This window comes from Dermacentor variabilis, chromosome 5 (assembly GCF_050947875.1).
Source record: "Dermacentor variabilis isolate Ectoservices chromosome 5, ASM5094787v1, whole genome shotgun sequence".
Lineage (NCBI taxonomy): Eukaryota > Metazoa > Arthropoda > Arachnida > Ixodida > Ixodidae > Dermacentor > Dermacentor variabilis.
Window position 1 is genome coordinate 198,819,062 of NC_134572.1, and position 23,488 is coordinate 198,842,549.

The window sequence follows — 23,488 nt, forward strand, 5'->3', positions numbered from 1 at the left end:
TCTAAATTTGTGCAGGAGATCAAGAAGGTCGGCGCATTCGGCAGGTGTGAGGGTATCGGCGATGACGCAACCCTGGACGTTTCCTCGAGCGCGGACATCGAAGATGGTTGGCCGGGGTCGACGTCAAAAGAGTCTCCAGGGACGTCAACCAATGACGAAGAGTCGAGGAGTTCCACGAAGCCAAGGCATTCACCAACGAGCAACGTAATAGGCGCACAGAGGGGATTGTAAAAGTATATATTGCTGCAGCCGCCAGCCATGTCAAGCGTCGCGAAGGGTAGTGGGAGAGATTTACGGCCCATGAAGACGTCGGACGGCGTGAAGAGGACCGTTGCATCAGCGATGGCATCGCAAAAGACGGGTACGAGGGCGAAGGAGCCAGGTGGAATATCTGTGTCCTCGCGCACGGTAAGTTTAGAAGGGCGGTCGCAATCGTCGTCCAAGGGTGCGTCACAAGGGGCAAATTCAACTTCGGCGCGTGCGCAGTCGATCACGGCTTTATGACTGGATAAGAAGTCCCATCCGAGGATGACGTCCTGCGAGCAGGTGGGAAGAACAATACACTCGACGATGTAAACAATGCCGTGAATAAGCACACGCACAGTACAGGCTGCGTGCGGAGTGACGTGCTGCGCGCTTGCCGTACGAAGCGACAGTCCAGAAAGCGGCGTGGTCACCTTGCGCAGCGAACGGCACAGTTTGGCGGCTATCACAGAAACGGCTGCGCCGGTATCCACAAGAGCGAATGCTGGAACACCTTCTACACAAATTTCGACCACGTTAGCAGGAGAGGCGCGAGGACTTTGACAGTTCGATTGGGGCGCAGTTCTTGCCTCTTGAACTACGACGTTCAGTTTTCCTGGTCAGGTGGTGCGGGTCGCCGACGCATTGGGGAGAGCGAGCGTCGGCGAGGGGATGGCGAGCGACGCGAAGGAAATTCTGGGATGTCAGCACGAGCATACGGTTGGGGGGAAGGAGCGGCGTATTGGCGAAATGGCTCGCTGCCGTACTGGAAGGGCCGCGAGGCGTCGCCGAACGCTTGAGGACGACGGCGGCAATATCGGGCGACGTGTCCGGGTGTGCAGCAAGAATAACAGATGGGTCGATTGTCAGGTGTTCGCCAAGGATTAGCTCGCGGTGCGGTCCAAGATGTAGCATGGGCTTCCGGTGGCAGCGGTTGGGACTGGGCCGTGAAAGACGCCGGTGGAGGCCTGCGTACTGCCTGCGCGTACGTAAGAGGCGCGGCCACAGGCAGGACTGGCTGCGCATAGGTGAGAGGCGTGGCGACAGGCTGCACTGCCCGCGTAGAGTTGAGATTCGCGGCTGCAGGCGGCTGATGGTGTGCGGAAGGGACAACTTGGGCGACCTCTTCGGAAATGAGGGTGCGGAGCGAGTTTGGAAGACGGGAGGTGGGCTCCTGAGTGAAGGGGACTAAAGAAAGTTGGCGGGCAACTTCCTCACGCACAAAGTCCTTGACCCGCTGAAAGAATGAGGATGGGTCGTACATGTTGTCAAGGCTCGCCAACAACTCGTCGCTTCCCAAAGGACGCCGAGTCGAAGCGCGTTGCTTCCTTAACTCATCGTAACTTTGGCACAGGCTGACAACTTCAGACACAGTGCGCGGATTCCTGGCTAGGAGCATCAGGAATGCGCCGTCGTCGATGCCTTTCAGTATATGGCGAATTCGCTCAGCTTCGGGCATTGCGGCGTTGACTCGTTTACAAAGGTCCACGACGTCCTCTATGTAGCTTGTGAACGTTTCCGCCGTCTGCTGTGCTCGGGCGCGCAAGCGCTGTTCGGCACGCAGCTTGCGAACAGCGGGTCGGCCGAACACTTCCGTAAAGGTTGTCTTGAAGACTGACCATGTGGGCACGTCACTTTCGTGGTTGTGAAACCACAGTTGGGCAACACCAGCCACGTAAAAGATGACGTGAGTTAACTTGGCTGGATCATCCCACTTGTTGTGCGCGCTCACCCGTTCATATGACGCAAACCAGTCTTCTACGTCTTCGTCGTCTGCACCGCTGAAGACCTTGGGGTCGCGTTGTCGTGGAACGCCGGTGCAGGTGATGGACTGTGGCGTCGGTGCCGTTTGGGAGGAGCTGTTGGTCATGGCGGGTGGTAGCGTTCTTGATCTCAGCTCCAGGGTTTCAAGCGACGGGGTTTGAGTACCCCGCACCTCCACCAATTGAGAAAAGGTTTATTGGCGGCTCCTAATGTAAAGGCACAGCAACCGGGAACGGCGAAGCAGCCCGAAACACTGTCCAAACGGACGCCAGCAATCAACAGCGCGAGGCGAGACGAGCCGCGCGTTGGCGATGCGGCTGTGCCGCGAGGCGCGTCTTCTTCTTCACAGCTTGTTCAACCCGGCCACCGAAAATAATGCTCCTCTCTCGCAATAGCATATGTGATCTGTTTGAGAACAAATGCGGACAGCATTTAGAGAGCTTTCCTGAAACCGCAGCTTCGGTTGTTAGCTTACCGAAAGAACCCTCGATGGCCACTGTCGCGATTGGCAAGCAAGCACTACGTTCTTCTCCCATCTGGTGGATCCATGCACATTGACCTGAGTAGTCTGACACATACAATGGATCATCCGTTGTTGCCGACGAGCCGCGCAGTTCTCTGCACGGTTTCCCGTTCACTGCCAGGTCATGCATGTAAGGCTCCAACAACTTGTTTTTTTTCGTAGTTTACCGCTATGGGACCGGGCACATTGCACTTCTAGGAAATGAGCGGCTTCCTGTTCTCAAAAGCGTTCTTTGCCTTTTGTGCGTTGGGCACTTTTTCATTCAGTTCACCGTAGTACTTCGTTTCACTTTTAACTGAAGGGAACTTTTTTTACCCTCTCTCTCAACTCGCGGGCTCGAAGGGTGCTTCCCATAACGGTTATTCGGACATATTTTGGATTCGTAGGCCCCGTCAGCTGCGAGGCTGCTGCTAAGCTGTCGGCGCGATGCGCACTCGTCGACGAGTTTGGCCGCTTTTGTCGCGCGTCGTCCCGGTGCTGTAATCAATTTTTTCGCTGCTCTAGGACACAGTTGTAAAACGGCTCCAACAGGATCCTCTCCACTACAGTGTGCCTGTCACTGTAGGACTCAGTGCCATTTAACCATGCGGTTAAGTTTACTCTTACATTGTACAGAAACGAAGCATAGCTCTCGTCCGTCAGCTTCTTCGAGCCCCGAAATCTTTGTCTAAACGCTTCTGCGCCAAGTCTGTACTTTCTGAGAGGGCAAGCCTTCACCTTCTCGTAGTTGTCTGCGTCCTTCTTGCTGAGCCGCACAACAACCGATATCCCCTGATACCACATATGGCTGAATGTACCTGGACGTTTTGAACTCTGACTCCTTGTTGAGAAGAGGTAGCACTTGCTGGGGAGAACTGCCCGTCCTATTTTTCAAGTTACAACTTCCGGAGTGAAATATCGCGCTCCAGCCTTTTTGCCTCACGCTCCTGTCTTTTTCCTCCCTTCCTTCCTTCTTGGGCTACCCTTCCTTTTTTTGTTTGCTGAGGCTCCATTCTTCGCTGAGCTCCTCATCATCGGCTCCCAAATCAACGATTGCTTGTCTGATAATGAGTTTTCGGGTCCGACCTTTTGTGTCAATCCCAATTCCTCACACAACAGCAGCAGGTCCGGCTTATGCAGCGTCTGCGAGTCCATGATCCTTTCGAGTGCCGGCCACTTCCAAAACAAAAATCCGAGCATATCTAACGTCTGGGTTTCAGCAAATTTATCTACCAGTTCTAAAACCCAACCCTCACACATCAAAGGAAGGAAAATCCGAGCACTCACCCACACGTGATCGATGTCTCGAGAAAGCTGCTCTCTCGCTGGCCGACCCTTGTTGCCGCTTGTAGCTTTAGATGGCACGGCTGATCACCAGTTGTTGCGGCGCTAGGTTATGTCACGAACCCGGCTCCATATGGTAGCATGGCGGTGGCTTCGAGTTGAAAAAATGATAAGTTAGAGAATAGAGAAATTGAAAAACAGCAGTGATAACGGCATTTGAACGAAACTTATTTACATCATTCAATAGGTAAAACAGAAAAGGATGTGAAAACAGATGTTTAGCAACGAGCGTCTGGAGGAGCCTCGTTTCTGTGGCCCAGAGTAGCTTGTTTTCTCTCTGCCCTGTCATTATAACACCTCTATTTGAACAGTCCCTCCTGGCGGTAGCCAATCACACACAGGTCACAACCCACCAGGAGAACAGCCAATCAAGAAGCACAAACAACACTGTCGCAGGCGAAATATCGGACCCGCGGCTCCACCAAGTTCAAGCGGGCGCAAAGGCGGAGCGAAAGTCTTGAAGATATTTTACTCCCTACTGGTTTTCTCCGCTGCTTTCCAGGATAGGGCAGACACCAGTTCTTGACGGCTTTCTTTCGGAAAACGTTCATTAGTCTTTGGCGTGACCTCGCTCTCCCCTGCAGTGGCAACTCTTTCTTCCATTTGGGGTGCTTGTTCTCTCACGAGAGGAGCTCGTTACGGGAAAATTAGCAGCGCCCAGCATCGCGTGGCAACTGTTCTTCGACTATCTACCCAATGTGGCTTTCGCATTGTACTTCGCGCATGTTTACCGCATTGATAACAAGGCCTAGATTGGTCGTTGCTTTGCCACACAACATCTCAAGTCCTTGTAACCCTCTTGCATTGTCCGCTAGCAGCACTACGTCGTTTGCATACACCAGTCCACATACCTTTTGTTGCACCCTTTGCTCATTACGAGTCTAGCTTAAATCAAACCCTGATTCACTGTTTTCGGATCGCCTCTGTATGGCCTTAACGTAAAGCATGAAGAATAAAGGAGACAGAGGGCATCTTTGCGCCAATCTCTGGGGTGAGTTCCAACAGTTTATTTCAGTTGCCGCCTTTCCATACAAAGTGTACTCTGATGTCTCTATATATCACTCTCAGCAGCTCCACGATTTCGTCGTCTATGCCTTTGTTCTTGTGAATATTACATAACAATTCCCTGCTTACGTTGACGTGGGCTCCCTTACTATCTATAAATACTATCCAAAAAGGTCTCTTAGTGAGCTACTGAAATCTCTATGCGCTGAGGTAGTCCAAAATATATTCTTCTAAGAGCATCTCAGGTGTGAATCGATTTTGCAGCTGTCCCAGTACGTCATTTTTCCCACCCAATTCGACAGTTCTATTTTTGTGATTTGCATTGTCTTTACATATGTATCGCAAGGCTACCGTAACTGGCCTGTACGAGCTCGCCTTATCCTTATCACCTTTTCCTTTGTAGATGAGGTTCATCTTGCATATAGTGCTGCGCACCGTCTCCTTCACATGATATTACCTTGTTCATCCCTCATACGCGTTTTGGAACGATTAATTGGAGCTCCCAGCGCTCTTACATGGTTCCAGAAATTTTCGGTGCGCCTATGTTTTGGGATTGTCATGCCCCCACTGGTTCATTTGCGCATTTAATTTTCTCTTGCACGAACTCACTCGCCACGCTCGTTTCACCTACGGGGCACCTTGTGGCGCTGCAGAGTAGCGCATGCGCGGCCTCCGAGACGAGAAGCGTAGTGCCGACAATTCTCTCCTCGCTTGCAGCACACCCAGCGGCACGTACACAGTCATGTAAGAATACTTTGTTTAGCGCAAAACAACAGACACAAGAAAGACGACAGGACTAGGCGCCTGTTCTGAACAGTCATCTAAGTTGTCGAGAGGTTAATTGAACCGCGGCACGTACCTAGTACATTCATGGCGCAGTTTGCTAAAGCGTTGGTGGTGAATATCTTTATTGGAGAACGGCACTTAGGCAGTGCATTGGTGGCGCAGCCTGCCATAGCGTCCGGTTACTGTCCTTGAGGAATACTAGGATAAGGCCAGCAAACGTGAAAGTAGAAAAAATCGAGAAGCAGGCATAGACAAAGTGACAGGAAGGTGGCTGGACTAACAACTGAACGTCATTCATGAAAACGACTCCCCCAAGTCCGTACTGAACATGCGCAAGGCACAGCATAGCAAAAACATGGTCAACACCTTATCTATGCACGTCTACACTGATCAAGAAATAAAACCTCTTTCTTGGTAAGGAACACAGATGGCGCGCTTACACACTTCTCGAGGCCAAGTTTATAGATGCGATGGGCTTCAATCAACTCTCTTTCCTGCTGAGTCTTAGCGTTCACCAAGATTGAAACGTCACTGAAGATGGGATTACAACCGCACTCCTTACAATGGAGCAGCAGATTACTTCCTGTGCCTATGGTTTTTAGATTCGCATGCTCACGCATCCTATCATTCACACAGCGACCGGTTTGTCCTATGTAACCTCTACCACATTTCAAAGGAACACTGTACACTACGCATGTTCGCACGTGCGCTGCTTCACGACATTCTTGGTATTGCACGTACTCTTTCGCGAACTGTGCTACGAGACCCCCATGCAGCTTTTTGCAAGCTTAAAAGGCGCACAACAAACTAATCTGACGTCGTTTCTTGCCGCAACCTTTTTGAATCTATGTGAAATGTCATGTACATACGTCATACAAACATACGTACTATTCTAGGTACCTTAGAATATGTTTTTCGCATAGTCCCCACGCCGACTCAGACATTTGTCCCATCACAGCCGTGAATTTCAGAAATGTGGTCGTCAGTCAGCGACGCACACAGCCTCCCCGAACACTCATTGTCATGCAAGTCTTCACGGCCTTTTGGGAACTCACAACACCATCACCTCATACTTCTGAAAGCGAGACACTTCTCCCCATTCGTGGGCTGCATTTCCCTGTGGATTCCAATGGTCTTTCGTCCCTTGCCTCATAGAAAACCTATCACACTTCGTTGCTCGTACGCCGTGGACGTTTGGAACACAACCGCCATCTTTAACACAAACAACAGCGCCGTGCCGTGAAGCTACCGGCAGATAAGGCCGCGCCAGTCCAAGAAGGTTCACCGCTAGGAATGGATATCTTGACTTTGTAGTTACAGCCGTAGTTTGGCTAAAACAATAGGCGCAAATACTCTGATTCGCCCTCGTATGTGCCTACGCATTCATGTACTTTCGTATTTAACGGTTTTCCCGCCTACCTGGGTGACAGGGTATTACATGGTCGAACGGGTAGCGCGTCGAGCTACTGTGCTGAGGGAACAGGGTTCGAAACCACCATCTTGAGTCACTGAGTATGTGTGCATAAGAGAGTTATTTGGGTAGGTTGGTATAGATACACGATAAAAGTAAGTAGCACAAATTTTACGCAGACCGTAGGCAAAGACAGTAAGTATACGCAAGCGCTGAACTCTGGCAAATTCTTACTGAAAAATTAGCAACGTCATTAAAAGCCTATTTTTTATGTGCATGGCAGGATCAAGGCCTTTCTTTGCGATCTACAGTTATCCATGTCTTTAGCTAGCTCATTCCAAATTGCGCCTCTAAGTTTCCTAATGCCATCACCCCACCTAGCTTTCTACCGTCCTCGATTGCACTTCTCTTCGTACCCATTCTGTAACTAACGGTGCGCCAGTTACCTACCCTACGCATTGCTTGGCCTGCCCCTGTCCATTTTTTTTCTCTTAGTGTCATCGAGAATATCGGCTATCCCCATTTGCTCTTTGGTCCACACCGCCCTCTTCCTGTCTCTTAACGTTACACATAACATTTATCGTTCCATCGCTCTTTGCGTAGACCTTGACTTGTTCTTGAGCTTCTTTGTTAACCTTCAAGTTTCTTCCTCTTATTTTAGCACCAGTAGAAAACAATGATTGTACACTTTTCTTTTCAACGACAGTGATAAGCTCCCAGTCAGGATGTGGTTATACCTGCCGCATGCATTCCAACCCATTTTTGTTCTGTGATTTACCTTCCCATTACCAGGTTGCCCTTTGAGTAATTTACCTCGATAAACATACTCGTGCTTAACTCTAGAGGCTGAATAGCGGTCCCGAATTATTGTTAACTTGCCGGCCTATTAACATTATCTTTGTCTTATGGATATTAATCTTCAACCCCGCTCTTGCACTTGCTTGGTAAGGGCTCAATTATTTTTTGTCGTACATGCCCAGTGTTGCTGAACAGTTCAATGTCATCTGCAAATCAAAGGTAGCTGAGATATTCGCTGTTGATCCTCACTCCTATGCCTTCCCAGTTTTATACTTCTAAGCATGCAGTGAATAGCAATGGAGAGGTTGCGTCTCCATTCCTGGCCCCTTGTTTGATAGGTAACCTTCTACTTTTCGTGTGGAGAACCACTGCAGCTGTGGAATCTTTGTAGATATTTCCCGAGTTGTTCATGTATGCCTTCTATACTCCTCGATACTCCATGTGTCTTCTGCTCTACTTTTTCGGGAACAATTGCCTGAAGGGTGCTTACACGCTCGCAGGCCTCCGAGTCATCAAGGAGCTGGCGTCGCAGATCAAGTCTGAGGAATCGAATGCCCCCAACAGCCACTGCGCCACGGACCTGTCTTCGCCGCCGCCGCCACCGCCACGGCCGCGCGGAAGACCTCCCAGGCTGGACCGGGGCGACTACGTGGGCACGTCCCGGATGGTCCAGGGGGCTCCTCCGCCCCACCCATCCCTGCAGAATGGCCACGACCGACCAGGCAGCAACGGGCTCGACCTGCACCACCCCAATGGCCTGGCACCGCCGCCGGCCGTGGACGAGGCAGCTGATGCTGAGAACAGCCTGAATGCGCTGCTCGCTCTCTCCCAGAAGAGCTTGATGAAGCAAGAGCCCGCGTCGCCCGCTAACATCAAGATGGACTAAGGCTAGTTTGTACGAGGCGCGGCAGTGACATCACGCCATACACGATGAGGCCTGTCCCTGGAAGTCACTCTTGTAGAGTCGCGGGAAGTTTTTTTTTTTAAGTGCCAGGAATTGATCTTACCTGAGACTATGCTAGATCCGCCATCATTCTGAGGTACGTGTGGTTGCTGCCGCCCTTAACACCGTGGCACGCTAACGTGGGCGCAGAACCCGCTACACCTATATCCATTGGTCGATGAGGCGTGGGTGTGCGTGTCCTCCGTCCTGTTCGGCCAGTCCTTCCCAGGTGCATTAGGTGGCTTCTGTCATCCAAGAGAATTCGGGCGTTATTTTTTGTGCTTGACAGTGTTATGGGGTACAACAGTGATGGCGTGTTTTTGTGTACCGATCTTGTGGTGTACGGCTCGAAATTGCAATTTATTTGTAAGAGCTCCATAAAAAGAAATGTCTATACACGCCGATTACAAACCATAAAGGCGTGCACACTTAAGGTGTCACGGAGTTGTTATAAAGCTGTGAGGTTAGTTGTGAAAGCCCTGCATGGTATGCTTTCCAGTGCCACGCTACAGCACAACAGCTAAAATCACGACCTAATATAAAGGTAGTGGTGTCTTAAGTTAAACCCTCAAATGGCTCTAGGAAGACTGGGACGGCTTCTGTTTGGTGAAAGACTGCATGCAGTTACAAGGCCGTGTCATCGAAGCACTGATGTGCTCTGCTATTTGTCTGCGTAAGAACGTGGGGGAAGAATGCCTTTCAAGGTGTTGCGGGGACACGCTGTAGAACGCCTTCGAATGCGCAAATATGACGCGTTTTTCTTTGAAACCAGTGCTGGGTTCAAAGCAGCGACTGCGTCGGTCAACTGACTGTCTTGGCTTGCCCAGATCTGTGACGACATCGAAGGCGTCCGGGGCATTGCCGTAGTGCTTAGCCTAACAACCATCAAACAACCTCGCATGTGGTGCCACATACCGCAAGTCGACTCGCTTCACAGCCAAAGCCTGCCATGCAAGCCGCCCCGGTTTTTCACCTAGTGTCATGTGCTGGTGCTGTGCACTGGATAAATTCACGCTCAGTATGGCATCCACTGGGCTGCCAAGCTTCAGCATGCTTGCGGACTGCGCTTGCGCGATGGGCACGATTGGTGATGAGATGCTGACATTCCCTGTACATCAACTCCTCCAGTTCTTTTGGCGTGCCCTGCCGGTGGCACCTTGAAACTGCCTAAATGCTTACCACTCGGGTGGGATTCATAACTCTTTCTCGTGAGACGCGCAGTTGAGCATATTTGCCAGGAGAAATAACAATATGTAGAAATTTTGCAGCCCTTGTGCTGCGCAAGCTTAGTCATGGACAGCTAAATACAGGCGCCTATGTCCGCCGCTTATGCTGTGTGTTATGTTTGTTAAGGATGAAAGCATGGTGGCAATGATTACTGCAGCAGTGTTCTGTCCACTAATTCCCACCGCTGTCCACTTAAATTTCTTGCATGACGTTATAACGAAGGTAACAGCATGCCAAGCAGCTCAAAGCATCGTTTCCAAGCAGATAATATGAAACAAAGTTTGTGGTGTTTATACAAACCTGCGCCATTATTCTCTCGCCCTTAATTTACTTAGTCGATCTTAGTGAATGTGTCGTAACTAATAAGCGTTTTTCTAGTGTTTTCCAGCCTACATTGAATGGTCTGTGCCGCAGCAGCAACTGTGACAAAACAAACGCTATTGGAATGTGCTCTTCGATGTGGGCGCATTGCTCTACGTTTGCGTGCTCCTTGAGCGATCTGTCAGGCGCCTTTGGCCGTGACACAGTGAGTGTGACGCGGAGGTTCTTTTTTTGCCGCTTGCTGTTTCTTTTTTTATTGCAAACGTGCAACAAGAGGTGCGGGTGCTGATCCTGCGTCCTCCGGTGTGGCCTCACGAGAGAGCTGTTTGTCGGTGCCGCCGTTCACTTTTCATGTTAACCAGGCCTCATGAGCAACTGCGCCATCCTTAGCCTTTCCCGTTTCGAGGTTTTCCCGGTGATTCATGCAGGACATGGTGTAAATACTTTTCTGCACGCTTATCTCAATTCCTGACCTTGTAGGAAAACTCGAGAAGGCAGCGATTCCTAGATGTATTTAGCGTTCGTACTGCAGTAGAATATCCTTCCATGTTCCGTTATTAAATTGCATAGAACTTATTCTGCAACAAAGACGTGAGCATGACTAGGCGAAAGAGCTGCAGGTCACAGCTTGAGGGGAATCTAGTCATCTTACACGCAGGGCAGCTTCGCAGCTGTTGACCGAAAGCGCGGGTTTCACGCAACGCTGTTAATAAAAACGAAAAATTGGCACAGAAAATCACAGAAGCCGCAATCAGATTGTATAAACAAATGATCGCGGATAGATTTCATGCAGCTTCTTAAAATAGGTATGACAGGGATCAATCAAAAGAGAACGCCTGTAACGCAGCAGAGCCCACGATACAGATTTTTCACGTAGTTTTTTTAGAGGCAGCGCCGATACATCCAGATCATTTTATCTGCGCATTTGGTTCAGCTGTGTCGCTAAGCAAAACCTTAGCATTTGGCGGTTGTAGCTTAGTTGCGCTCCTCTGTACATTCCAAGGTCCTGGCTGGCGTGTGTCGTAAACGGGGATAGGCGTCGGTGAAGACAATTGTGTAAACGTGTCATCGCTTTTAATTTTTTTTTCTCTATATGAGCGACAAAGCCGATACGTGAATTCGATTTCACGTATCGAATTCGATTTTCATAACCCTAACGCTTGAAAAAAAATGAGCTGTTCGACCGAGACAAGGTACTTTGGAGATTACACGTATTGCTCTTTCTTGCAATACAGTAAATTTATGCATGTTTTTCCGTTGAAGTTGATGCCCAGACGAGGATTGTGCATTGAACTAAAGAAGAAAACGTTGAATTATTTGAAAGGATAATAATGGATGTAGGAAGATAATTGCCGTTGCGAAGCATAGTAACTATATCTCGGGATAGCTTACTAAGTGATATACATGGCAGTCCTCTTTCTTAGTTTCAGAGAAATATAAGCCAAGTGACTTAAATGACGACATTTCTATTTCGGTACTGCATAAATATACGGGGATAATTGGAACTGTTTGTTACGAGGGTGACACAAAGTTGTCTTTCTTTTTGCTACATTAACCGTAAGATAATTATTTATCACCCACGTATGTATGTCTGCGAGCACTTTATTAGCTCGATGTTACATTTTGGTCCCGGAGTCACCTTGCACCGAATCATTATGCACTGGAGCCAGGCTGACCCGTTGTTCATCTGCAATGCTGGTATCATCTTTCGCAATGAACATTCTTCAGGAAGCGAAATTGGTGGCTTTTTACTAGAGGTCACGCCTATGTAGTCATTTCTACTACATCCTGCTGTGAGCAACGCATCAGCAGCGCTGTAATAAGGGATCCGTGGACTCAAGTTCTGCGCTGCGTTCGTTCCAGCCTTTGTCAATTGTCGCTGATGACTTTAACGCAGAGTATAAATTTGAGTAGTCTGCAAGAAAGTAGCTTGAAGGCCAAAGCAAATCTTTAGGTATTTAGGTGACATTGTCGCTTTTTGTACGTCGCTCCAGAAGTGGCACAGCAACGTAGCACTCCGCGTCAATGCCAGGTCACGATGCATAAGTCTTTTGCCGCCTATAGTCATGCATTGCCACGTAATGCTCGTAGCGAAATGGTTGAAAATTTTTCCCGAAAACGCTTCATATCGCGCAGGAATAAGTGCTTCAGCGCAAACCTTGTGCTGAGGCTTTGTGCAATTCACCTTGCAGTGCAATGATTGTTGCATGGCGAACAGGAGATAAATTACATGTAGACGACTGCGCTCCCGCCCCCCCGCCATGTCTCTACGTCGTCGGTCGCGTGGACGTGCAAAGAGCATCGCATTGCGATTCTGGGTAGCGCAAGTGCCAGGGAAGTTGGATGTGTTTCACGAAAAGAGCACGAAAGAACATACGAGACACGCGCTCACGGTTAAGTGAATTTCGGTTCTCATGGAATGACATTGCACAAGTAATCCGGGAAGAACGAGAACGATGCGCGTAGGCTGTCATAAGGTGAGCCTGGTAAGCCGAGCAAGCATTATTGGAACGCGGGGTGATCCTTATAAAGGGCTATGCCTCGAACACATAGCGCAATGGTTTGCTGGCTGACTGCTGGGAATCGCTTCATTCAGTGAGGTAGATTTATGTCAGCAGCAGAATGCCCGCGTTTTTTTAAACTCTGATGCCTACATTTGTCTATAGGAGTTCGCAGTCATGCGTCCGAGAGTGGTTGTGTAGGTAAAACTGCGCTTCATGTTTTATTATGTATTTGGTAGAGAAATAACACTGACTGAAGCTCATTTTTTTACAGTAGCGTTTTCTACGTCGCAGTACTTCCTCTTGGGCTAGTTTGTGAAACATAGCTTCTACAAGACGGGCGCGAATAACATACATGCACAGATGAAGTACATACAGGAGGCTCTGAGCTTGTTTATATACTTCAACAGTGTATGTTTGCTCATTTGAGCCGCTACTTCTAACACCAATTTCTACGTCAGCCCGTGAATCGTAGAGGCAGTGCAGTTCCCTTTATAAAAATTTTATTCAATTCAATTGGCGTTTTTTCCCATAAAGAGAGAGAGTGAAATGGAAGAGTATGGTTGACAAAAATTGATATTAACAGCTTGACAGGGCCGTGAAACTCGCAAAAGGCAGACGACAGACAAGACGGCAGACATGGTTATGCAGAACTTCCGAAGAAATAAAAGGTGCTCTGACTGCTACATATCTAGCTTCGCTATGTGTGTAGGCATCATACATTGCATTAAAAATATATATAAATCACACATTTTCCATACCTATGACCCTCTTAGTGTAGTTTTTCGTTGCCTTGTGACCATTGTTTGTAGTTCTTGTGCTTGGCGTGTTCTTCAGTCAAGAAATAAACATTTAGTATTAAATGTTGTTGCGACTCAACGTGCCAGTCCACTTCTTTTTCGCTCCTTCCACTGATCGGAGAAGCACAGGTGCGTCCCTCTAGTCTAATGATAGTTCTAGTCGTGACTACGGTCCAGGAACTGGGAACAAACCCTGCCTGCAGGACGCCGCATCCTCGATTTTTGCACCTCCGCATCTGAGTATACCACATGCACGTGGCTTGTAGTGCTCATGTATCGCAACAGAATGTATAACTGGGCTAGTTGGTTCACAAGCACCTTGACAAAGCGCACAAGGACGAGAAACGAGGAGAGTGGACCGGACGAAGCGCTTACTCGGAAATGAAAAATTGCATTGAATGGAAACAAATATATGCGCACAAAAACGACGGCTGAGAATGCGCTACAAGGCGCTCGGCTTAAATAATCTTAAAGAGAAGGTTAAAAGTAAAAAAGTCATCTTTCAGGACTAGCGACTAAGGTGTTTGGATATGTAGACGATTTTCTGGTCTTAACTAATTCCTCTAATTCAACCCGCGATGTTGTAAGCATTTTAAAGGTTTTCAAGGAAAACTGCATGAAATTAAGTTTTACTTTTGAATTCCCCAGGACAGCCAATTACAGTTTCTTTATCTAAGACCGCTTTCTACCGCTTCGTGTCGCCTGGTACTACCGACCCAGGTCTAATAAACCTACCCTTACCCACAGGTCAGACCATTCAAAGATTGTAAAAAGAGGAATAATAAAGACCAGCATAGGTTCCGCATTGAAACAATCATGTCTACACATGATGGAAATGAGCTTTCTCAGCCAGGTCGACAAGCTTGAACAAGCAGGCCATCCTCGGTCTGTCATTAAATCTGTGTGCGCTGACACTTTGAAATAAATAAAAACGAAAGAAAACAGTCAGATCATCCGGATAGGTCGTCGTAAAAATAATAAAATTGCTGTCGTTCCGTACCTACATAGAACATCACACGAATGAAAACATATAGGCACTAGGTATTACGTTGTGGTTCTTTTTCATCGAACAACAAACTGCAAACAATTTGTTCGTGTATTCGCAGGAAGCCATCGCGGTGCAATATTAAACACACCCAAAAATATGTAGATTTGGCGATGGGCATAGTATATATTATAAAGATCTGGCGGCATATAATTCACCAGGAACGATGCATCTAGCCGCCCACTGTAGGGACTGCGGCTGTTATCCTGTCTTCAAAGATAATCAGATTACCTACAAAAGCACTAACCAGTTGACCCGTGAAATGGCAGAGGCCTTCCACATGAAGAAAAAAAGAAATAACTGCGTCAGCCACCCCTCGATCTTCCTACGTGATAGGGAATTCAAATTTCTTGATAGAACCTTCTTTTTACTTTTTTACTTTTAACGTTCTCTTTCAAATGATTTAACCCTAGAGCCTTGTAACGCATGCTCAGCCGCCCTCGTCCGTTTATGTGCGCATACAGTTGTTTCGCTTGAATGAAATTCTTCAATTGCAAGTAAGCGCTACGTCCTGTCCACTCTCTTCGTTTCTCGTCCTTTTGCGCTCTTACGGTTTCAAGATGCTCGTGGTATGCGTAACTTCTGCGCTTGCACGTGCGTGTAATAATGAATACAGGACACACGGCCGACACCTTATATATATTTTTTTCAGATCAGAGAATGGTGCATGTTCGTCTATGTTTTAGGTGTAATACCATGCTGGAACTAGCACCCAAAAAAGTAGGTTATAACTGACAGCACAGACAATATCAATCTGTACTGCAACAAGGACGAACATATCCGTTAGAAGTTGCCCACAGGAATGCAGCTAAATAATCTAGCTTTCACAAAATGCGGTGAAACTGGGTTTGCATATAGCATATATCAATAAGTAGCTGTATAAATCAACCGTGCGATGCAGCTGCTAATAAGAAGGAACAGATTTGATTATAAAAGTGTAAACCCCAGACATTCAGTGCGACACAAATCTCTCGTTCCGAATTTGTCGCCTGTCGAAAATGAGTCACGTATACAACAAGCGCGTGTGGCAAATGCTGCCTCATTTCTTGACGCGAGAGCAACAAGACGTTGCGTTATTTTCTCGTGACGCCTGCGTCTTTGTCGCTGTCATGCACATTTGCGGCGTCCTGCACGGAATCCTGGTGCCATGTTTTCTCACCAAAATCTTATCCGGTTGAGCTGTCTCAACCAGCTTGCGGTCACCTTCCCTTTAATGCGCTGCTTTACTAAAAAAATGGCGGCACTAGTTTGTGATGTCTTGCTCTATTTCCCTCAATCGGCCTTTTTTCATGATGTTCTAGGCACCGGGCATGCAAAGCTTGGCACGGCCCTAAATGCCGCCTGATGGCAATCGTGTTGCGTTATGTGCAGCTCTGCTTACTAATACGTACGAGATGACGAGGGCATTGCATTTCTCATAAAATGTAATGGACCTTCTCAGAAAAATGCAACGACGCGCTTTCTCCCGGTGGCGTACTTCGGCTAGAGGGCGGGCCGGCCAGCTGCCGTCAATGAGAATGTGATGAGCTCGCACGAATTTTGCGCTTTCTTCCAAGTATTGACTTGGCTTTTGTGTTTGTCGGTTGCATGCTGCGGAACTTTCGGCAATTAGTACGACGATTATACTGCCTTAAGCAAAATGGCATAGGTGGCAGGCGAAAGTGCTGTGCGCCCAGCAAGACGTTCGATAGGCAACAACGGCAACAAAAGTTTAACAAACTATACGTCATGACTAGAGGCTTATGTGGCTTTGCAGCATAACCGTTGTGCAATGTAGCGAAGCGTCCGCGCTGTATTCTGGGGAAAAGTGAGAATCGCAGACCGCATGTCACGTGCGTGAAGGCCCCACGGCGTGCACTAGCAGCCGCAATCCGCTGACCACACGTGACATGTTGCGCCACTTGCCTCTGCATAATGTCAGGGGCTCACCTCCGTTTGTCGGCGTTATTTTTGCAACGGAGCTGGATTTGTCTACCCTTCCATAGTCCGTGCGTGAAAACTCCCGCCCCCTTTGTGAGGAGGCAAAGAAAACCAATAAGGAATTTGCTGAAACCCGGCGTAGGAAGAGGAAAGCTAAGAAACCACCCAATAGTTTACCCAATAATACATAACGCCGCCCTCTATGAGGAGGCGGAGCAAACCAGTAAGGCATATGCTGACGGCTGGCGTAGCAAGAGGAAGGCTATGAAACGGGTAGCGTGTCGGACGGAGGTACCAGGCTTAAAAAAATTAAATGAACGGGTTTTACGCGCCAAAAACTACTATCTAATTATTAGGCACGGCGTAGTGGGGGACACCTGAAATTTCGACAACCTGCGGTTCTGTAACGTGCAGCTCAATCTACACGGGTGTCTTCTAATTCCGCCCCCGTTGAAATGCGGTCGCCGTGATTCGATCCCGCGATCTCGTGCTTAGCAGCCCAACACCATAGCCACTAAGCAACCGCGCCGGGTTAGGTATCGCGCTCGGAAAGCTGATACTTACAGTGTCGCGAATGCGCGATTCCGCCGAGACTTCGTGGATGAGAAACGTTTGACTTCAGTGCGTGGCTTTGAAAACGGTCGATCGGCGACGGCGAGCGTTTCTTGCGCCGCGGCGTCCCCGCGGGTCCGCTGGCCATCCGGCTTCGCAATTGGCCTTGATTTTTTTTTTATCTGGCACGCTCAATTATCTCACAGCTATTCTTATTTGTATTGCGGTGAAGCTGAGATGAGCCGTTTATCGAAAGTGTACAGTCGTGGAAAAAGGATTTTGCGCTTAGCGCAGCTCTGTTATTCCTAAGGTTTTCAAGAAGGATGACATTTTATGTCCCCTGTATAGGGCGTTCCAGTAAGAACAAACGCGAGCAAAAGAAAATAGACGCGCGAGACACTAGTCAGCAAACCACACTACTGAATAAGATTTTATAACCTGGGTCTTTCGTGTTCACACCTGGCGCCGTTAGTAGCCTAGTTTGTCAAGAAAAAACTTCGAATTTGCCTTCGTCTGCACCTCTCAGATGCGCCCACGCGCTGTTAATGCAAGGGAAACACGAAATGTAATGGTCTGCCTTATTGAAGATGGCTACAGTGACATAGCCAGCAGGTTTTAGATATTATGTATACCTGTAAATATTACTACAAATACTGCCAAGAAAAAAGAAACGGCAAATTTTCCTTCTTCTGCGCACATGGCAGTTGACAATGACTGAAACAGGCCTGCAATGTCCCTTCCTCCGTCGGAAACACGGCAAAGAATGGCCTTCGAGATTCGCTTTCAATAATTGCTTGAGGCTACGTTCGAGGGGTGCAGACGAACATATTCCCAGTTCTTTCATAACAAGAAGGGCATGTAATGACGACAAACGTTACACTGAACAATTTGGGCTAAGAAATGGGATGCTTCTGCAAGTTTTGAACGAAGCTGCGGTAAGCGTAAAATCTTTTTTCGACGAGTTTAATACAAACTGCACATGCCTGCATTAGTGCCCCTAGTATCAAACAACGTACGCGTGGTGGTTTACATGATTTTTCGAGCTTTCAAGCCCGATGAAGGAAAATTTGTACATGTGGAAAAACTGCAGAAGGCTTGCACAGTGCTTGCTGATCTAAAGCAGCAGGAAAATGCTTGGCGTTGCTTGCGCCCGCCGTCACAGCGTCCATGCATGACGGTGGCCGAACCGGCGCGCTTTCATCCGGGCTGCCGCCAGGGGCGCACGTGACTTTTTGAGAGGGTCCATTTGTGTGAAGAGCGCCGCGTTTTAGAACCAGGTAAAAATGTTAATTCTGAGGTTTTACCTGTCACGCTATAATTATGAGGCATGCCGTAGTTTGGGGCTCCAGATTAATTTCCCTAAATGTCAGTACACGTGCTACCCATTCAAGCCAATGCTTTTTTAGTTACTGAGGAAAATTAGGAGGAAGTAATTTGCTCTTATGATTTCTGTCACTTTATTTCCTAGTTCATGTGATAAGGTGCAGCATGTTAGAAAATTCACGGCCGCTAGCTGGGATCGGTTGGCGCAGGACAAGGGTAATTGAAGATCGCAGGGAGAGGCCTTGGTCCTGCAGTGCACATAAAGTAGGCTGATGATAATGATGATGTTTATCCTGCCAGCACGTGCCAAATACACACAAGCTGCTAACGCTGAATGTCTGATCATGGAATAAAATAAACCGGTTTGAAATGAAAAGATGAGTAAAAAGCATACCTGGGCATGTGTTTCGCCCTGCTTTTGTTCCGATATTTACAAAAACAATCTTAAGGCCTTAAACGAGACACATGCTGTTACTCTAAGCTAAGCAACTTCATTTATGGTGACACAGGTATACTCTTATGTAACTTCTCTTGTTACTGTAATGCTGTAATATAGCTGAAATTTTTATGCCTTAAACCTGTTTTAATCACGGTTCAGTCGGAGTTTTGTTTTCGCAAGGAGCATAATCCGTCTCACCTGTAAGCGCCGCCATTGTCTATCTTAGGAGCTTTCTTGGTCATCAAACGTAGTTGTGAGAAAATGTCCTGAAATTGACACACCTGCACAGAGGGGGGCCGACAAGAGGCGCTAGTCTTATCCGTCCTTTTCTGTCGATGTGTGTCAATTTGCGGCCCTCTTCTGATCTGGCTTCTATGTCGGAGGTAAACGACGATTCTCTCCGCATTATTTCAGGACGCATTGAGGCCTGCGTGGGGAGGTACAAAAACAGGGTTGAAACCAGGCATCTGCTAACTGCGAATTTTTAAAGCTTTTTTGTGATCAATAGAATTCGATGTTTGGCGTGTCCTTTGAAATACTCCTGCTGTAGTCTCCTCAGGTGAATTTGGGGAAGAGATCACGCGACGTCTTATTTTTTATGAGTGGAGGGGGGCAGTGAATGTAGCGCTAATCTTGTACGAGCACCAAAGCAGGAATGACGTCTCTTAAAATTTTATGAAGAAAACAGAAAAATGAAATCTCGAAAAGAAGCGTGTTTGATTGATTTACATGAGCGATAATATTTGTTTGTCATTGCTTTAGAGACCTGTAAATGTTCAGAGAACGGAGCGACATTGGTTCTTTGTACTCGAAAACTAATCGCGACAGTAAAAAAAGTGGCAAAGTCGGGGATTAACACCTCATGGTCATTAAGAAGTGCACTATACTAGCGTTTATGGCGTTGAGCATAGGAGAAAATAAAACTGTTTCATATTGCTTTGATGAATGCAGGAACAGAGATGCAGCTGTTAAAATATATTCGCTTTTGCCAGGTGTAGCTTTCGTTAAACTGGAGTTTGTGTAAACATTGCGTTGCGTCACAATACAATACGCAAAATAAGCTCTAATATCTTATTGGAGCAAAATGCCATTCCAAATTTACATGGAGGACGCAGAAGTATGATAAGAAAGTTCTTCCGCGAGCAAACAACGTTCCCTAGTTTTTTAGTAGTCAGAAAACTATCGCAAGCTAAAAGTAGGCAGCTTCGTGCTTCGGAAACTCACGGCGGGGAAGACATTACAGCAGGCATTATTTGTTTGGCTACACGTGGCCGATGGGTGGTTGAGGCTTTTTTTAGCACTTCCTGCGAGTAAGCTGCCAACTGTCCATTTATTTAGAAAAAGATACTCAAGAAAAGAAGAACGCCAAAAAAAAAAAGAAACATATGCGAACACAGGCGTCCACTCACAATTGAAAAGTGTTTGTGTGGAATAGTTTCATGTATGTGTAAAAGAAATCAGCAATAGATCAATGAAGAATTGTAATGCGTGGCGCTTTAACATCGCAACGAACCGATCTACGGACGAGCGCAACTAATTCGCATGCAGTGGCATCGATGATTGAGTCGCGAAATTGTCTTCTGTATCGATGATGTGGAGCACATCGCATATTCTCCACGTTGTTTCGTCGTTGTGCTTAGAGAGCCTGTTGAATTGTAATGTGAAGCATTACAGGAGCTGCGGTTGCTTCTCACTGGTCTTTCTTGACGAGTGAATCTTAAATTCTACGCTGCTTTCAGTCTGCCTTGTGGAAACAGCGCCAAACAAATGAGATGTGACGCACAATGCTTGTGGTCCAACTATAAAGAAATAAAAAGAAAAACGGACATAACGGAATGTCGCAAAAACGCTTTTGTTTATAATTGTTTTTGTTTTTATTTTGTACGCTTTCTCACATCACACTAGGGATATACAGTCGACGCTCTGACGTATTCCCGCCTTGTCAGGGGGTGAAAGTATTATACGCACCTCGTACTAATATGTCTGATTAATAGATACGCCAATAGACGCTCCTTGTTCACAATGGGAGGCTTGAAGATGGACCTTGTGCACAAGGTCACTGCGGTCACCTTAGTCGGCGCCGGGTGTATTGCTTACTTTCAGGCACGTATGCACTTGTTCGGCACACGAAACTTTAGATGGGGATTATTCCATACGTGGTGCCTTTTTCGTTCTCTTCCTCCACGAAACGAAGTCGTACACACTCGGCCCCGCCGTCCTCCTACATTTCAGCAGACCAGTTTCGCTGAACTTCACTCAGAAAATCGCAAACGGCGACCGCGCAAGCATCGCGTCATGCCTTAACATGCGAACTCGCCTCTAATTAACACATACATCCGCAGGCGAGACCGCCATTCTGTCACGCGAATGTTCTGTAACACGGGAAATCGGCAATATTTATTTTGTTCGACACGTCAACGTCCCCTGACGACGTTAGCTGTCAGTGCTTTACTCAGGCTTTGTTGACAATGGCTCGTGTTTTGTTGTTCCTGCAAACCTAGTATAGTACTCTGGTTCACGGGTTGTTCAGCGACAAATCCGCCACGACTTCTCGGTAACGCTTTACGGTGACCTGCAATGTACCTGCTTACGTTTCGTGTGACGTTATTATGCTTATTTTTTGCGCTGTGCATGCTATGGCTTCCCATTCACAATGTTAGGTTGTGCATACGTGGTTACAGTATTGGTAGCTCGCGATGGCCATGGCATCGTGTTGCTGAACACGAGGTACACTTCACAGGTGCGGCGGCCGCGCATTCTGTCCATACCTGAAGGTAAAGACAATACTAAAGGAAGACACTCGTGTGCACTGCTTTCGATGCAGGTTGAAAAACACCGTGTGATATAAATTGACCAGGAGCTCTCTATGACAGCTTATTGCATAGTCAGTGTGCAGTCTTTCTGACAATAAACCCTCATTTCGTCACGTTGGCATGCAAAATATAGCTGAAAATTTGTACTGCATTTCGAACGCTTGCTCTTACTTGCAAATTTGTTTTGCGCTGCTTATGGACATTTATTTGCTCATTGCTCTTCACATACGTCCGGATGTTGTAAAAGCGTTGCGCGTTATCGCCTGCTACTTTGATTATGGCTTTTGAGTGTAACTGCTCTGCTTTGTACTGTTTTTTTTTTTTGTCTGCTTAATCGGCTGGGCTTAACTGCGACGATAAACAGATTTTAAGTAAGAAAACTTACATACAGTAGAATGGGAACTCAAATATTGCATTTCTGTAAGGCATATACCATTGGTTACTGTGGCGCACGCCTAAACTTCAGTGTTGAGAACGAGCGGCGCTACATTAATGTCAAAGCGGTGCATGTATCCGCAAAAGCTTGCTACCCTTGTGGAGATGACATGAGGTGACCGTTCAGGATTAACTGAAAGCGCAAGTGCGGCGACCTCACCGCACATGTCATGTTCTACTCTTATTCCAACTTCCAATGACTGGCGATCAAGCCAAGTCACTTAGACTACTCAACGGAAAAGACGGAAGAAAACTCCTTTGCTAGAATCGCTGCCTTCCGCCTCCGCTTGTTCTCGCGTAATATTTTCGACGCTTTCGGGCGACCTTGGTTGCTGCTTTTGCTGCTCCCATTCTTTGCCGCAGCCACTTCATGTGCTATCTTTGCATTCTATAACGGGACGCTCCTTATTCAGGAACTGTATCCCATGTAACCACAGTCGAACCTGCTCTTGTCTCTCCTGTATATATGAAATGAAATGATGTGTCAAGTGAAAAAAAATGTAAAAGTCATCTCTTCCCTGTTTTGTTCAGCACGCGAACAATTGCTGGTCAAATAAAGTTCATTTGTGGAGTTTATAGCTGGTTGCTGTGGCTTTTCTTCTATCATGTAGCGCTAAAGATACCCAAAACAAGTCTCAGTTGATGCGCTCACTAAATTAAGGCACGCATAGCATTGGGTCTTGGGAATGTCTTAAAAATTTTCTGTTGCAAAATTCGTGGACTGCAAAGGCAGTAGCTGCCTGATCGGCCGTTCTTCTTTCTTTAGATGAAAAACTAAGAATTTTTAATCCAGGCTGTTTTCATATGTATGCTTCCATCGCGCAGTTAGTGGTTCTTGTCCCTTCATTTGCTTCATCACAGTATTTCAGAGCATTTGCTTCATCACAGTATTTCTTTGACGGAGGCAAGATATCATGGATTCCGTCATGATGGAGCACCATCGTGGTGCATGGCAACGGAACGGTAAGTTGGAGAACCGGCGTCTTCATGCGAGGTCCGTCGGTCGCTTGGCTGCTGCAACGCGCGCCATGGCGTACGTTCCTAACTTCACTTTGTCCTTCTGAGTTTTTTGCATCATCTCGCAACAGCACTATTTGAAACACACACACACAGAATATATATATATATATATATATATATATATATATATATATATATATATATATATATATATATATTTCTACGGAACAGTACATGCGATCACAAAGAGGCGAGCAGTGCAAAGACGACGAAGACGATAAGATGCTAGCGCGGGCTGTTGGCTCTTGGCCAGGTGCGGCGTATTTCTCTGTAAATATACTTGTATACAGCTTTTC

At 47.2% G+C, this 23,488-nt stretch overlaps 1 protein-coding gene across 1 annotated transcript in view; it reads left to right on the forward strand.

The window, feature by feature from the left end:
- Positions 1–22,736, forward strand: part of nab (NGFI-A-binding protein homolog) — a 526,490-nt gene extending 503,754 nt beyond the window's left edge. Inside the window, exon 13 of the mRNA XM_075693896.1 lies at positions 8,354–22,736. Coding sequence (XP_075550011.1) covers positions 8,354–8,739 — 386 coding nt within the window. The 3' untranslated portion in view covers positions 8,740–22,736. The remainder of the gene's footprint in view (positions 1–8,353) is intronic.
- Positions 22,737–23,488: the final 752 nt, after the last annotated feature.